The 18,182-nt window shown below is 39.6% G+C and overlaps 1 protein-coding gene across 1 annotated transcript in view; it reads right to left on the bottom strand.

The window, feature by feature from the left end:
- Nucleotides 1-18,182, bottom strand: part of LOC124795019 (RNA exonuclease 4-like) — a 65,554-nt gene that overhangs the window by 16,744 nt on the left and 30,628 nt on the right. Inside the window, exon 4 of the mRNA XM_047258784.1 lies at nucleotides 7,991-8,178. Within this exon, the coding sequence (XP_047114740.1) occupies nucleotides 7,991-8,178 (188 nt within the window). The remainder of the gene's footprint in view (nucleotides 1-7,990; nucleotides 8,179-18,182) is intronic.

Here is an 18,182-nt window from a genome sequence, read left to right as displayed (position 1 = left end):
ATCACTCAATAAATCATTTACTATAAAAGAAATCTTCAGTTAAAATACAATGGCTAAGTGTCCTAAATATCTGACAAGGCCATGATCATGGCAATTAATAGTAGATGTCAATGTTTCCAATAATTTCTTGTGGAATCCTATTGAAACATATGCTTGGCATACACAGTACAAAAAGATTCCTGCAACAAGTACTGGTGATTTTACCTTTCCGGTGAGAGTTCTATGCATGTGAGTAAAAAGAACTTAGCTTTACACAGTTCAAGTCTCAATTTGTAGTACATCTTCTCCTTCTCAAAATGCAAAAATGTAACTTTTGTAACTGTTCTGCATTCCTTTTTATTATAGATTTTAAAATATAAGTCTCTATATCAACAAATCCATCAATAATATTACTTATTTATATATCATAATTCTGTGGATTTTATTTACTACAGAAGAATGTCAAGTAAATCAACTATTAGTGTCAAGTATATCATTAAATGATAGTACTGCATATCTTGCAAATGATTAAATACTAACAAATAAATCATAATGGATTCATCCCCTTTCAGTATTCAAATGCATAGTCTCATACAAAACAGAAACCTAGAGTCATCTCTCCTCTTGTTGACAATTTATTTTACTCTTCTTTACTTACCTTTAATTTATTTCTATTCCATGTTTTGTCTTTCTCTACATTTGCAACTCTACAAGCCCAAATGTTTTCTATCTACATTTGATTAAAATAATTAGTAAACACCCTCTTTACAGTTGAGCTTGCAGACAATCTTCAGAGATAGCTAACACAAAAAATACACACACATCTACGAGGGCGGTTCAGAAAGTAACCTCCGATTGGTCACAGTGCGGGTTGTGGTGGGAGTAGCGACGCCATCTGTGCGTTCACGCACTCAACAGGTCAGTCGGCATCAAGCCGTGGTCGAGTGAACGTCGTACCTGCGCTAGTTTAGTTTTTGTGGCAGTTTGAAATGTGTGCTGCAATAGAAAACCCCGCCAAATGTGAAGTGCGTGCTGTCATAAGGTTTTTTACAGCCAAAGGATATTCTGCAGCAGCTATTCATCGTGAGCTTTGTGCCGTGTACGGACCAAGAGTTATGAGTGAAGGAGTTGTCCGTGAATGGGTACGTTTATTTAAAAGTGGACGAGAAAACGTTCATGATGAAGAGAGGAGTGGTAGACCATCATTGGTGACTGACGAACTCGTTCAGACAGTTGATGCAAAAGTTCGTGAAAATCGACGTTTCTCAATGTCGGAGTTGTCTACTGGTTTTCCACAGATTTCTAAGACTCTCTTGTACGAGATAGTCACAGCAAGATTGGGTTACCGTAAGTTCTGTGCACGATGGGTGCCCAAAATTCTTACCGACCACCACAAAACTCAAAGAATGGCCTCTGCATTAGACTTTCTGTCACGTTACGAGGACGAAGGAGAACCATTGTTAAACAGAATCGTGACCGGTGACGAAACCTGCATTAAGTACGTGAACCCTGAGACAAAAGAACAATCAAAGATGTGGGCACATTCAAATTCGCCTACCAAACCAAGAAAAGCCTCGCAAGATTTTTCTGCCAGAAAACTGATGGCAACGGTGTTTTGGTATGCCAAAGGGGTGTTGTTGGTTGAATTCATGGAACGTGGTACGACCATTAATCAAGACGTGTACTGTGAAACAATAAAAAAGTTACGACGGGCTATACAGAATAAACGCCATGGTATGCTGACTTCCGGTATCGTTTTTTTGCACGATAACGCCCGTCCTCACTCTGCTCGCAGAACAACGGCCCTTCTTGAGTCCTTCAAGTGGGACGTTATCAACCATCCACCTTACAGCCCAGACCTGGCGCCAAGTGATTATCACCTCTTCATGCATTTGAAGAAATGGCTCGGGTCACAACGGTTTGATGACGACGAAGAGCTCAAAGATGCGGTCACAGGCTGGCTCCAGGCACAAGCGGGTGATTTTTATGCAGAAGGAATTTCAAAGCTTGTGAAGAGATACGATAAGTGCCTCAATCGCTATGGAGACTATGTAGAAAAATAGTGCAAAGATGTAGTTGTAAGATGTATACATTAAAATATTTTTATTTAACTTGGTGTATTTTTTTAAATCAACCGGAGGTTACTTTCTGAACGGCCCTCGTACATTGTCCTAGTGCTGAACCTTGACTACAGTGAAAAGTTGAGTCAGGTGGAATGGGTTAGAGAAGATAGGAGTGGAGAGGGTGGGAAGTGGTGGTAGTGGTGGTGGGGGGGGGGGGGGAGAAAGGGCAACTGATGGCTGGAAGGGAGAGGCATTTGGCTGGAAGGGAGAGACAATGATGAAAGGAAATACAAATGTGGCACTGCTGAGCTTGCCCCAGCACAGGCACAAGGGGTAGTGTGTGGCACATGAAGACATGGAGGAACAGAGGAAGAGAGAGACAACAGAGAAGAGAGTGTGAGCCTAGAATGAGTGAAGTGAGAGGCATGCGGACAAGAGTGGAGGTAACTGTGGGGTACATGCCTGCTGAAACTGAGGCCAAATGCATTGCAGCATTGAAGGATCTGTTATAATGACAGTCTCCAACTGCATTATACAGAAAAGCTTCTTTCTGTCTCTGTCTCTCTCTCTCTCTCTCTCTCTCTCTCTCTCTCTCTCTCTCTCTGTGTGTGTGTGTGTGTGTGTGTGTGTGTGTGTGTGTGTGTGTGCAGGGGGAATCTGCCTAAAAAATACTGTACATAATTCAGAGATGCAACACTTTGTGTGGGTGTTGGGGAGGGGTTGCCTTAAAAAATACTGTTCAGCTTAGATACAGATATATGTGATGTATTGGTAAAAATGCTAATAGCTTTGAGATTAAAATGAGACTGGCAGACTACACTCAGTGTTAAATTGCCATGAAAGTCACACTTGCCAAGAAGCTAATGTGTTAAAATTGCCATGAAAGTCACACTTGCCAAGAAGCTAATTTACAATCAATAAAAATTATGCTTCACCACATCTGCTCCCTAATCAACATATATGTTGCAAGTAGATGTTTCATAAATTTACTAAGGGTGGCAAAATGTCAATCTACACCTACAGCACTACTCTGCAAACTACCATCCAAGAAGTACATGACAGAGGGTATGTCCCATTGTACTAGTTACTAAGGTTTCTTCCCGTTCCAGTCACAAACGGAGTGCAGGAAGAATGATTGTTTGAATGCTTCTGTGGATGCAATAATTATTCTAATCTTACCCTCACGATCCATACGCGAGCAATACGTAGGGGGTTGTCGAGTATTACTAGTCATCATTTAAAGCCGGTTCTTGAAACTTTGTAAAGAGATGTCTATCTTCAAGGGTGCCAGTTCAGTTCCTTCAGTATCTCTGTGGCACTCTCACACGGATCAAACAAACCTGTGACCATTTGTGCTGCCGTTCTCTGTATACATTCAATACCCCCTGTTTTTCCTATTTGGTACGGGTCACACACACACACACACACGAGAGAGAGAAAGAGAGAGAGAGAGAGAGAGAGAGAGAGAGAGAGAGAGAGAGAGAGAGAAATATTCTAGAACTGGTCGCACAAGTGATTTGTAAGCAATCTCCTATTCTATATTCCTATTCAATATTCAATCTCCTATTCAATATTCTAGAACTGGCTGCACAAGTGATTTGTAAGCAATCTCCTATTCTATATTCCTATTCAATATTCAATCTCCTATTCAATATTCTAGAACTGGCCGCACAAGTGATTTGTAAGCAATCTCCTTTGTAGACTGACTGTATTTCCCCAGTATTCTACCATTAAACTGAAGTCTACCACCTGCTTCACTCATGATTGAGCCTACATGATCATTCCATTTCATATCCCTGCGAACCATTACATCCAGATGTTTGTAATAGTTGACCGAGTCCAACAGTGACTCTTTGATATTATTGTTTTAGGATACTACAGGTTTTTGTTTTGTGAAGTACATAACTTATTTTTAACATTTAAAGTAAGTTGCCAATGTTTGCACCACTTTGAAGTCTTATCAAGATTTGACTCAATATTTACGCAGCTTCTTTACACTTCATTCTCGATAACTGCATCATTTGTAAAACATCTGAGGTTGCTATTGACTTTGAGCTTCATTGAAACTCCATGCATAATGCTTCTCTGCCAGTCACTGGAATGATCCAAGTATGACCTTGGAGTCCAAACGACATGCATCATTTGGGACGACATGCATCATTTGCTCCAACATGCACTACAATCCGCAGCTGCTTGCACCCTGTCCCCCCAATGGCTGCTGGAATAGCCTGTTCAACGTGTTGAATGAGACCCACAGGCATACACACTGAATCTACCTGGTGTCCTTTCCTGTCCCTTGCTTCTTCTGTCGCTGTAGAGAAGAAACTCAAATCCACTGAGAAGACTCAGTACCAGGGGTGAGCATGAAACGATAATCGGATCCTTCTATGTCCACTGGACTCATATCCTGATGTAACTGAAAACTTTAGAGAGAATCTCAGTTCACTTGTTCTTAAGTTCCCCAGCAGTATTGTAATTATTGGTGGAGACATTATCATCCAACAATCAATTGGGAGAATGACAGTTTTGTTAGTGGTGGGTGTGATAAGATATCCTGTGAAATATTACTAAATGCCTTCTCTGAAAACTACATGGAACAGATAGTTTGGAACCCCACTCATGATGGAAATATATTTGATCTAATGGCAATGAATAGACCTGATCTCTTCGAGAATGTCCTCATTGGAAGTGGTATCAGTGACCATGACACATTTGTGGCAGCAATGGTTACCTAAGCACAAAGGACAACTAATACAAGCTGAAAGAGGTATATGTTTAGTAAACCAGATAAAAAATTAATAGTGTCATACTTTAATGAGAAACTTGAAACTTTCTGCACTTAGGAGCCTGTAGAGGTACTATGGCTCAGGTTTAAAAGAATAGTTCACCATGCACTGGATACCCAGTAGAACAATTCAAAATGGGAGAGGCACTCCATGGTATGCAGTTACGGTAAAGATACTGCTAAAGAAACAGATTACTGAACAATAGGTGTAAAACAAAGTGTAAGGCTATAGATAGAGAGATGTTGAATGAAACACATTTGGCTGTCAAGAGAGCTTTGTGTCATGCCTTGAATGGCTACTGTAGCATAGTTTTGTCAAATGATCTTTCACAAAACCCAAAGAAATTCTGGTCATAAGTAAAGGTTGTTAGTGGCATTAAAGTTAGTATTCAGTCCATAGCGAATGAGACAGAACTGAAATTGAGGGTAGCAAAGAAAAGGCTGAAATCCTTAACTCTTTTTCCTCAAGCTCTTTAACAGAGGAAAACCCAGGAGGATTGCCCCAAATTAACCTCGTACCACTGAAAAGATGGGTGAAATAAATAATAAATAGTGGTGTCACTGGTATTGAAAGAGTTGAAATCTTTGAAATTGAAAAAGTTCCAGGGCTCGCTGGAATCCCTGTCAGGTTTTATACTGAATTTGTGGCTGAATTAGTCCCTCTTCTAACTATAATCTGTCGTAGAACCCTTGAACAAAAAACCACGCCCATTTCTTGGAAAAAAAGCACAGGTTGCAGTTGTCTTTAAGAAGGGTAGTAGAAGTTATCCACTACCATCTAATATCTTTGACATCAGTTTGTTGTAGTCTTAGGACATACTCTGAGCTCAAACATAATGCAATATCTCTAACAGAATGACCTCCACCATGCCAACCAGCATTGATTCTAAAATCATTAATCGTGTGAACTGTAACACTCTATTTTCTCACATGATATACTGAAAGCTTTGGATCAATGCAGTAAGGTAGATGCAGTATTTATTGATTTCCAGAAAGAATTTGACTCACTACCATACTTACATTTACTATCAAAAGTACGACCATACTGGGTATCAAGTGAAATTTGTGACTAGATTGAGGACTTGTTGGTGGGGAGGATGCACATGTTATTTTGAATGGAGAGTCATTTTCAGATATAGAAGAAATTTCAGGTGTGCCCCAGGGAGGATGCACATGTTATTTTGAATGGAGAGTCATTTTCAGATATAGAAGAAGCATTGTGTGCACCCAACACACAGTCCACTACCTGAGTAACAGCCTGTGATGTGTAGTGCACACCTCATCCATTTAGGAGGACCCTACAGTTCTCAAATCTATAGCCCAAGAACAGGAAGTCACAGCCTAGCTTGTCACAGAACCTTCGCACACGACTGGGAACCAATGAGCCACAATCAGTTCTGGGGATAATACTGCAGACTTTGAGCTTCATTGAAACTCCATGCATAATGCTTCTCTGCCAGTCACTGGAATGATCCAAGTATGACCTGGGAGTCCAAACGACATGCATCATTTGGGACGACATGCATCATTTGCTCCAACATGCACTACAATCCGCAGCTGCTTGCACCCTGTCCCCCCCAATGGCTGCTGGAATAGCCTGTTCAACATGTTGAATGAGACCCACAGGCATACACACTGAATCTACCTGGTGTCCTTTCCTGTCCCTTGCTGCCATTTTCCAAAGGGGTACCATCATTCATTGTATGTTTGAACTGGCGACGATTAATAGATCCCTACCGTTTTGTGTTTGCCTCCTCCTGCCACTGGAGAAAACAGGTTTCCACAAAATAGCTGAAGTGAGTCCCACTGACTCAGTTTTCAGTTTCAGTGAAAGGCAGCACCTCAAACTTGTTGGTTAGGAGGATCGGTACAACACCCTAGTCGCCTCCACCCCGTACAGGATGCCTATATCTACCAATGACATGCCACTTGCAGTCAAGTGGGCAGTAATGACAGATCCTATACTTTCTGCAGAGGAGGGAGGAACCACAGGAAAGGATAGTAGTTGAGGTATCTCTGGTACCAATATCACAGATACAAAACTCTTGGAAGCTCTTCCAACATACCAATTCACAGCAGCTGCCAATAGTTTGGCAGTAGTCAGGGCGATTTCCAGATGCTTAAGAACATCAACCAACTCAACCATGTTTGAGAACAGTATTCACAGTGGGGCTGCATTTTCATTGGTGATAATTTTAAATTAAGCCCACTGATTATCTTTTAATCTGTTGAACTAAAAAGATGCAAATTCCCTATAAGGATTGAAGCAAACACACAAAATGAGATTTCTATCAAGGCAATACAAAAGATTATGGTAAAAATTACTAGTCTCCTAAAATTTTTTGAGGTTAATTATAGCTGTTAGCAAACTCGAAAGCAGAATTAATTTACGATAAACATAGATAATATGTAGGGCTACTCTTCTTTAAGGGAAAACCAGATGTAACAATACATTTGTTAGAAGACCTGCAACAGTAATTAAATCACAAATGCCAATTTACTACGAATTCCTCACAGGTTATGCACAGGACAATGGTAGCTTTCGAAAACAAAAAAAAAAAAAAACATTTACTGGGTTTGATATACAACAAAGTTACGGTGTAATGTATTCTTCAGCAGTAACTGTGAGCCGCAAATGCTGATCTGCTACAAAGTAAGTTACATATCCAAAACACTCATACCAGTAATTTACAAAAACATAGTTTTTTAAGTGCCCAGAAATTCTCAGAAATAACCTATTTCCCAAGCAATTATACAATGAAATTAAGAGAACGATTTATTGAATGAGGATAGGCCTACTGTTCTCAAAAACTTTAAAACTGCACAGTAAGTTTAAACCTAAAATTAAAGATAACAGTACGAGTTTACCATAGCACTCGCGAAAGCTCGAAATTCCACAACATATGACAATACAAACAGGCATTAATACAATCAATGAAAGTTCATGCAGAAGTGACATGAACAGTAAAATAAGTGTACCTAGAACTTATAATTGGCACACCAATCTTGTAAATGTGGTCTCGCACAAAGGAAAATTCAGAAGTCTGCTTTTATACATAAACAAACTTGAGAACTGTACAGATTTTTTCACTTAGCTGTTTCTGTGCCAACTTCCACACTGGCATATGGGAATAAAACTGGGTAAAATACTTTAAAAACTCACCATTTTTCAGGTTTTCTGGTCGAATTCCGCTGACCCAAGTTCTATAATCATGAACTTTTTCTGTTGGAGCAACATATTTATCGTACACACAGTCTCCAAATTTATTAACTAAGCTCACTCTGGCAACCATGTCAGTTTTATCATCAGTTCCAACCATTTCACAATCCAGAGCAATCTCCTTTGTCAGCCTGAAATAACAAACATGACTGTCCTAATACAATTTTTATAGACCTATAAACAAATGCAGTTTTGGCAACATCATAAACTAACTTCAAATGAATATACTAGTTTTTATGCAAATCTTCACTAAGCACATCTTCACGTTGCATTAATAAATGGAAACAAGAATTTGTGATTTACTATGAACTTCAAATCTGGCAATACAATCTCTAAGCTTATTTCTTGCCTTATTGCAAACAATGAAGAGATTGATACGCCTAGCTAGCTGTTATTTCAGCAAAGAGTGGATAAGATCAAGGAAGGAAGCGCACTAGGTCTACAAGCAAAGCAGTGGCCACTGACAATCACATTAACATTACGTTGAGAACAGAAGTGAATAATTTTTGTGGCACACACTTTTCATCCTAATATGACCTAATATTTTCATGCTTTATTATTTTAAATTATAGTAAGCATTTGACATGTAAATTATGTGATTAAAAAAAATTCTGCCTATTCAATCTCGCATCACAGGTGACAGGAAATCCTGCTGCTTATTATGGAGGTACATTATTGAAATCAACTGAGCCATGAAATGAAAACCTAAATGCAGATTACCTATTGTATAAACTTCTACAACACCATTTACATAAGGAATACTTAAGATCTCAGACTGCGAATCCTCTGATGCTGAGAAATTGAAGATTTTTATATTCTATATAAATCTGCAAGCATTGTCCAAATATGACAAACAACCATCTCAAAAAAAAAAAAAAAAAAAAAAAAAAAAACTAAAATTACCTCATCAGCAAAATAGATATTTTGCTTCAAAAGGAAAATTCACTTGAGAAAATAGTAAAATTACAAGAAAACAGAATAGGTGGTCGTTAGTTACCCTAATGGAAGCAAAACTGCAGTACCACCTAGAGACATACTTGAATGCACAAAAATCTATTCCTAGCTTAAACAAACCATTAGTGTACACCGAGCTGAAGCAGGCTGTCACTTAAAGACTCCAAGATGTGCAGAAACATACCAACTGTTTGCATGTGAATTGTATTGATAGAAAAGCAAGTTGCAAAATAATGCAAGAAGCAACTGGAAACAAATGTGACATTAAATGAATGACTTTAGGAGCTTTATCTTGAAGCCCGATAAAATTACTTTATAATCTGTGATATTATTTTCATACTGATATAGGTTCAAAAGAAGTTGCAGGTTCAAAAAACTGTATAAAACTGGATCTATAAAGATAGAAACATTAACAGCAAACACTATGTCCAATATTCGAGTCACTACAATCATCAAGTTTTTTGTATCAAATGCAAAGAATATTTTAGTAAAACTTCTGTACGAAGTCTTGTTTCAGTCTTCTCCTTTACAGGGGACAAAAGCAGGGAGCCTACAGCTCAGGCCATGTCTGCACACTATACTGTAATGTCCATGATCTGTCTGGCTGTTTCACTGTTTATAGGTCAACATTCTGTGCTGAAAATTTTGTACTAGACACTTTTACAACTGAAAAAATTGCACAGGAAAACATAATATTTTTCATGTGTTGCACTTTTCTTTCATTTTTTGGAAAAAATCCCTTTTACCACTAGATTCTAGGCCACATCACAAAAATTTTAAAAACCTTGTCAACAAACTCAAAGAAGTAGAGTCAAATCAGATTCCAGCTGATTGAGAAATGTACTTCAAATCATTAGACTGTGATTTTTTTTTCACCTCGGTGGTAGGCATCATACAAGAAATTTATTATAAATTCATTATTACGGTTCTAAGATCATCATAACCAAATATTCTTAAGTTTCGGTCAGCAGTGAACTATCAGCTTTAATCTCCTTTATGCAATAATCAAATTAAATGCGCGCAGCGTTACTCAAAATTCATAACATCTGTCCAGTATTTTATTGTAACACCATACATATTAGCAAATTGTGTGGGTGTCAGATGCCACCCTTATTGTATTCTCATGATGCAAGAAAAATACACTAACAGAAATGAACATTTAGACACCTTGAACATCTTGGCCAAATACTACCAAACAGATACTACTGTATTTCCATGCTTGCAGGACATGCAGATTAAATTTTCATTCTTACGTGAGTTAACTTTCAGTACAGAGAAAAAAAAGCCATTCCTACAGATGAGGAAGGGTGTGCGTACAGGAAAGCTACATGGTAGGTCCACCATTACTGCAACTTCAGGTGGACATCACAACATAGAATGTCCAAAGGATATGTGGACTCGGCTCATCATCATCTTTCAGATTTTGAAAGCACCACTCCAAATGACTGCACAAACAACTGGCAACAATGCAATGCCCGCATAACAAATGGTGATGAGATAGAGTCAGAACGATAATGTGCCAAGAAGAATAGACACAGGTTCTTAAACAAGGACTACACCATAAGAATATAGTCAGACAGTTCAAATGGCTTTGAGAAACAGATGGATGATAACAGCTGAAACCCAAGCAGAGGTTACAGGTAGAGTGCAGAGACAAACCATCTAGAACGGATTAATCAAAGTCGGAATGAGATCTCAAATTCCCATGCATTGTTCACCACCGACATCATATCGCAGGTAGTAGAGCTTTTCATGGTGTAGAGCCAGAGTAAACTGGGGCAATGAGTGGCATTCTGTGCTGTTCCATTAAGTCTCATTTAAGATCAATGCTAATGTGCTCATAGATGATCTGGTGAAAGGTCACAGGAGACATCAACTCTAGACTCTTATGCCTCTCGACCTCCTGGTGTCGTGTGTTGGTTATGACAACTGGACTGATTTGGTACCTGTTGAAGGGAGGATGACTGATTGTAAGTACGTGCAAGAATGGTAAACCCTTTTGCCATGACCAGGGACTATGGTACAAAATGTGGTATTCCAGCAGGGTAATGCAAGAACCCACCCATTGTAGTTCACACCACAAATGGCTTGATGAATGTACAGACCCTCAAATGGCCTGCCTGGTCCTTTGATTTGTCACCTATATAGATTGTCTGAGATGTGAGGCATATGCTTTCGTACCAGCATTCAGCCAACAATCTTCATGAACGTGGCATGCGATTCAGGAATGACAAGAAATTCCTCAAGATGATCTTTCCTGTGGGGGACTCAGACCTCTTACTGATTTTGATGAATGACATCCAAGTGGACTGAAAGTTCAATCATTAACAAGCAGTTATATGATGACCACATTTCAGATAGTTTGATAAATGTCAGACTGATGCTTCGTGTATAACACTTGCCATTTCCATCAGTGTACATATCAATATTTCTAGTGCAAAAACCACATAAAAACATTGTACTGTGTTTTTTAAGTATATTCCAGTTCGCTCCTGTGGGTGGTCACACCTTATACTGATTTTCATGAATGATGTTCAAGAGGACTGAAAGTTTGATCATTAACAAGTAGTTATATGATGAAATCTTCCAGATACTTTGATAAATATCAAACTGGTGCTTTGTGGTCTAACACTTTTCATTTCCATCATTGTACGTATCAATATTTCAAGAGCAGAAACCACAAGAAAAACACTGTACCGTGTTTTCTGAGTATATTCCATTTCAGATCAACATATACATGGTATATGTACGATTACAAAGCTCAAAACTAAAGAAAAATATAAAATTAGATCATGTTTTGACATAGCAGGAAAACAGCTGAAAATCAGGAAGAGATCACAGGCAAAGTGTGGGGACAAATCATCTAGAACAGATTAATGGAAGCAAGCATCCCTTGTGGGATATAGTGATTGCATGGGAGGAAGTACTGAAGTTCACAAATGTGTGACAACTCTGGTGATATAGTGGGGCAATATCATATTGAAACACTGCATCCTTGTTTCAAAACCAAATTATCATTGGAACACTTCTAATTTCTACATTCATTGCCTTCATCACTGCAAATGTTCATGTCCAACAACAACATGCATTCATGCAGAAATTAAAAAACACTGACTTTTTGAATACTTTTTTTCCTAAAACAAAACTTTTAGAAGTCATGTTGAGTGAGGCATATCAGTTCACTAAACTCTTCACCTACGTCCTTTGACAACTTTTTTCTGTTTTTGTATGAAGAATTCAGCTCCAACAAAGGCATCACTAATACAAACACCATTTGACTGAGTTTCCTCCCTTCAGTATGGTGTAGATCACATTGGAAAATGGCCTTACGCACGCCCCCCCCCCCCCTCCCCGCCACACACACACACACACACACACACACACACACACACACACACACACACACACACACACACACTCACAGGGTGAACATTAATAAAAACCAACAAACTACAGGCATGGATTCCTGACTGGAAAGGGAGGAAAAAAGATCCTTTGAATATGCGGAGGGGAGGGATAGAGAGAGGGAGAGATGGAGATGTATGGTGACGGGGGGAAGAGGTGATGGACAGAGAAAGGGGTGGGGGGTGAGCAGAGGACAGACAGAGTGGGGAAGAGGAGATGGAAAGATAGAGAGGGAGAAAGGGGCAGAATGAGAAATGCAGAGAAAGAGGCAGAAGAGAGAGGGAGGAGGAAGAGGCAGAAGAGAGAGGGGGAGGGGGAGGAAGAGGCAGATGAGAGAGGGGGAAGAAGAGGCAGACGAGAGAGGGGGAGGAAGAGCCACAAAGAGAGAGGAGGAGATTACTGTTTAACGTCCCGTCGATGACAAGGTCGTCAGAGATGGAGCACAAGCTTGAATTGGGGAAGGATGCAGAGGGTAGAAACCATCCCATCATTCACCTTAAGCGATTTGGGGAAATTATGGAAAACCTAAATCAGGACAGCCGAGTGCTGGTTTGAACTGATGTCCTGAATGGAAGTCCTGTGGGAAGAGAGATGGACAAAGAGAGGAGAGCAGGAAATGATGGACAGAGAGAGGAGAGCAGGAAATGATGGACAGAGAGAGGAGAGCAGGAAATGATGGACAGAGAGAGGAGAGCAGGAAATGATGGACATAAAGAGGGGACAGCAGTAGGCGTTCAGGGAGAGAGGGGTAGGAGGAGGTGGGCAGGGGGAGGTGGAAGGATGAAACACACAGGGAGAGGGGAAGGAGTTGGACAGAGCGGGAGGAGGTGTGTGCAATATACGCAACATACAAGTGTGCAGGTAAAGCTGCAGGTAAATGGCTAATAATAAGTAAAAAAGCAATGCACTATCATTGCTTCCCCTTAGACAATTTTTTCAATAATATAAAACGTGTCTCATTGGAAGTGCATGTCTGGAAACTTCTTAGAATACAAATTTCCAGTCATCAAAGTTTAACAAGTTCTTATTTACCACTTATGGAATAAACACACTTTGTGATCAAGGGTATCCGGACACCCCCAAAAACATATGTTTTTCATATTAGATGCATTGTGCTGCCGCCTACTGCCAGGTACTCCATGTCAGCAACCCCAGTAGTCATTAGAGATCGTGAGACGGCAGAATGGGGCACGCTGCAGAACTCACGAACTTAAAATGTGGTCAGGTGATTGGGTCTCACTTGTATCATACACCTGTACGCAAGATTTCCATTCAGGGATGGCGATCGCATCTTTCAACACAATCGAGCACCCGTTCATAATGCACGGCCTGTGGCGGATTGGTTACATGACAATAACATCCCTGTAATGGACTGGTCTGCACAGAATCCTGACATGAATCCTATAGAACACCTTTGGGATGTTTTGGAACGCCGACTTTGTGCCAGGCCGCACCGACCGACATCGATACCTCTTCTCAGTGCAGCACTCCATGAAGAATGGGCTAACATTCCCCAAGAAACCTTTCAGTACCTGATTGAATGTATGCCGGCGAGTGGAAGCTGTTATCAAGGCTAAGGATGGGCCAACACCATATTGAATTCCTGCATCACCGATGGAGGGCGCCATGAACTCTTATGTCATTTTCAGCCAGGTGATCAGATACTTTTGATCACATCGTGTACGTTGAGAAACAGCAACACTTTTTTTTTTTTTTTTTTTTTTTTTTTTTTTTTTTTTTTTTTTTTTTAAACTAAATCATTTTACAACCTATGGGCTACTATTACCTTGTTCTGTTCAGGAGTCATTTGATTGTAAATTTACAATTACAGATTACAGGCTTGTTAATCTTCAACTCTCTTTCAAAGTCCTCTTCCTGAATGTTTTCAGCAGGTTTTTTAGTATGCCCACACTGAAGGGCTTGCATTTTATATTGCGTCAAGCACAAGTAATTCAGCATTTGCTATTTCGAATGTTTTGTTTTTAACTGTTACATAGTCTCTAACCTGTGCCCTAATTAATTCAATCAGATTTACAGGTAGTGATATGGTAGAAAACAAAAAATTGTGTGACATCATTAACATGCAAGTTTTCTTGCATAATTTGTTCAAACTAATGAACTGTAACAAATGAATGATAATTTGCACTGTTCATTACATATGACTTATTTCAACGGACGGTATGGTTTGAATTGTTCAGTGAACCACTTCTTGAAAGTAACAGCAATCATTTACGAATGGTTGTCTCTCTTGTTTTAAACCTAAATACAAGTTTGCTTCCAGGAATAAAACAAAATGAAGAACAACAATGGAACTTTTCCTACGGGAGTTTTGAAACCACCAGTAAGATTACTCATTTTACAGCATGTTTCCCTAGACTGATACTTGGCGAACCACATTTCATCAAGATAAAATATTGTTGAACCACCTTATCTTGTCATCTTACGCAGAAATGTGGCTTGTGTTCCTGCTATGTTACTTTGTTCCATTAAAAATTTTCTTCCATAATTCCTTTAATTATATTTAAAAACAAAGTCTTTTAAAATTATTTGATTTGAGAAAGCACCATTTTTATATAAAATATTCTCATGCATTTATGAGCATGATAATGATAACTCATCTGTAAACAAGTCTACAATTATGTGTATCGAAACATCCTTGTCAAAATCATTCAGGTCTCTTGTGATGTGAGTGCTTTCCGGGCAACATGAAATCAACTTTCCTCTTGTTCCTGAAATTTCAGGCAAACTGCATGGTGTCAGTAACTTGCTGCCACAATATTTTGGTGTAGAGTCTTCTGTCCATCTTCAAACGTTGAAAGTACACTAAGCTCTCCAATTTAAGACTCCACCAGCAGACGTACGGTGTACTCAGTTGTTACTGCTCACGCACTGCTAAAGCATATGCACTTCGGATGCAAGTGCGCTGCTGAGAGTGCCCTTCATGGTGAAAACTAACCTCATCGATATAACAGCAATCCTCTTCACATGGTAAATTCGCAGCATGACACCGTATATACATAGCATGAAGTTTTTCTTACAGGATTCCATGCATTATCTCAGTTAGGGCTGCCTTCATGGTTGCTAATGGCTCCATTCATATTTCCACTGATACACCAGTAACAGAGTTCCAAAATTTTGAAGCAAGGACAGCAATTTTCGTTTCATTATATTTCATCAAATGACTAGTAGATATACAGTCTGTTGTGATGACAGATTTGCTGGCTTGGAGGAGATGGGTATGCCTGTGATGTTAAACGTTTCACTCCTAATAAGTGCATGTTGATTGCCCTATGTGACTTGCTGCACTCACATGGAATCCTATAAACATCTGCCTTGCACAGCTTTATGTTGCCTTTGACTATTCCAAAAGATCTTTGATGAAGGACGAAAGAGCACTTTAACCTTGCGTCTTAGTACTCTGGCTATTTTTGGAGACATATTTCTAGTATATGGCAGGTATGCTGTTGTCTTGAAAGATCCATCCTCTTCCTCATTGTGTCATTTGTATGTTTGTTGCACTTTCTGTATATGCCGAGATGAATATACATTTTACAGGAACACAGTATGGAAATGTTCCAATTCCACTTGCTGGTTATAAGTTTCTGTAATGGTATGAGCTCAGTGAATCGAGGTCTTCAAACACCTATTGTTTGTGCTGGATAGTGGCAAATAGTTGCCTGTAAATAAAGGTCTGTACAAGGGGGATTTTGCAAGACAGAATGTCCAAGTGTACCACTGCTCTTGCACTAATGTGTCAAAAATGGCAGACAAACTTCTTTCTCCAGTTCCATAGTCAAGTTTATGTTCTCATGTATGGAGTTTAGATGTTGAAGAAAACTGTCCAAAGCATGACACCAAACTATACAGGTATCATCAATGTATTGCCACAATTCTGTTGGTTTTAAAACTGCTGAAGCGAGTGCCAGCACTTCAAACTCTCCAATGAAGAGGTTGGACACTAGAGGTGACACGCAAAGGACACTCCATGATGACACTGTCAGATTGTTCATACAACTGGTTGTCAAATAAAAGTTATGTCAAGGAGAGAGTGCTCAAATAATGTTATGTCAACACCAAACCTGTTGCAAATGACATGTAGTGAGTACACCAGAAGCACTTTTGTAAAAAGGGAAATAAAATGAGACTGGCCAACACATCATTGCTTTCCAGCTTAAGCAACCTTAAGTCAGCTGATAAAAGCAGTCAAATTTTTTATGTGATGTGGACACTTGCCTACAATTGGTTTGCATAAAGATACCAAATACTTTGTCTAATTTATAGGTGACTGCTCCAGTATTGCAGACAATGGTTGTATGGATAAACTTACTTTATGGATCTTAGGCAGTCCGTGCTGCCTAAGGGAACTGAACTATGGTGTCTCAATCCCTTAAGGACTTCCTTTAGATGTCAAAAATTCTGCATACCTGTCTCTTTCAAACCAGCAGAACACTGTATTTCTCCTGGCAATTCAATGAAAAACAATGAAACAAAATTTTTTTTACTGATCAGGAAGAAGCTGCCAAAGGAAGATCAGAGAACAGTGGAAGAAGAATGGGGAGATTTTAAGAGGGCTCTAGTTGAGGCAGCTCAGACTGTGTGCGGAAGAACTAGCACAAAGAGGAGAAGTAAGGAAACCCCATGGTGGAACAACATATGTAAAGAGGCAGTACTTCGAAAGAACAAAGCCTTCAGAGAATGGTTCCAGACCCGAACAGAGGAAGCTAGGGTAAAATATAAGGAAAGCAAGAAAGCGGCACAGACCATAGTAAGGGCGGAGAAGAAGAAGTGGATGGAAAAATGGACAAGAATGTTAGAAGAGGACAGTGAAGGGAACAAAAAAGTACTTTACACCATGGTAAGAAATAAGAGGAAGGACAGAAGCGAGTGCCTGAGGATCATGGATAATAATGGAAGAGTTGTGGAGGAAATGCATGAGCTCAAAAAGATTTGGAAGGAGTACTTTGAAGATCTGTTGAATGCCGCCAAGCGGGTAACTAAAAGCGATGGAGAGCCTAAGGCAGCAGACGATTATAATAGTGGGGAAATTGATGATCTAACTTGGAATGAAGTGGAAGAAGCCATAAAGAGGATGAAAGGGGGCAAGGCACCAGGTTGGGACGAAGTAACAGTGGATATGATACGAGCAGCAGGAGAAGTAGGAACCCAGTGGCTATACAGAGTGCTGAGGGTGGTGTGGAAGGAGAACAGAATTCCTGAGGATTGGAAGAAAGGAATTATAGTCCCGATCTTCAAGAAAGGGGATAAAATGAGATGTGAGAACTACAGAGGAATCACTCTGCTATGCCACTGTGGAAAAATCTATGAAAAGATCCTGGAGAAGAGAATAAGAAGCAGTATTGAAAGTAGACTGCAAGAGGAGCAGTATGGTTTCAGACCGGGAAGATCAACAACGGACCTCATCTTTGCGGTAAGGCAACTGCAGGAAAGGCACTATGAGTATGGGAAGGACTTAATCATGGCCTTTTTAGATATTGAGAAGGTGTATGACAGTATCTGTAGGGACAAGCTCTGGGATGTGCTGAACGCAAAAGGGATGGATGAAGAGATAACACGAAAAGTCAGAAAAATGTATGAGGGAAGTGAGAGTTGTGTGAAAGTGGGGAGGGAATGTACTGCATGGTTCAAGCTGGAAAATGGGCTGTGACAGGGAAGTGCACTTTCGCCTTTATTGTTTATTATTGTTATGGATGAAATCCTACAGTAAGTATCAGATGCAATTGGAGATCATAAAATGAAAGCAGTGCTTTTTGCCGAT

This window comes from Schistocerca piceifrons, chromosome 4 (genome assembly GCF_021461385.2).
Source record: "Schistocerca piceifrons isolate TAMUIC-IGC-003096 chromosome 4, iqSchPice1.1, whole genome shotgun sequence".
Taxonomy (NCBI): Eukaryota; Metazoa; Arthropoda; class Insecta; order Orthoptera; family Acrididae; genus Schistocerca; species Schistocerca piceifrons.
Note: the sequence above shows the minus strand (reverse complement) of the source record. Positions and strands in the feature narration are given on the sequence as shown.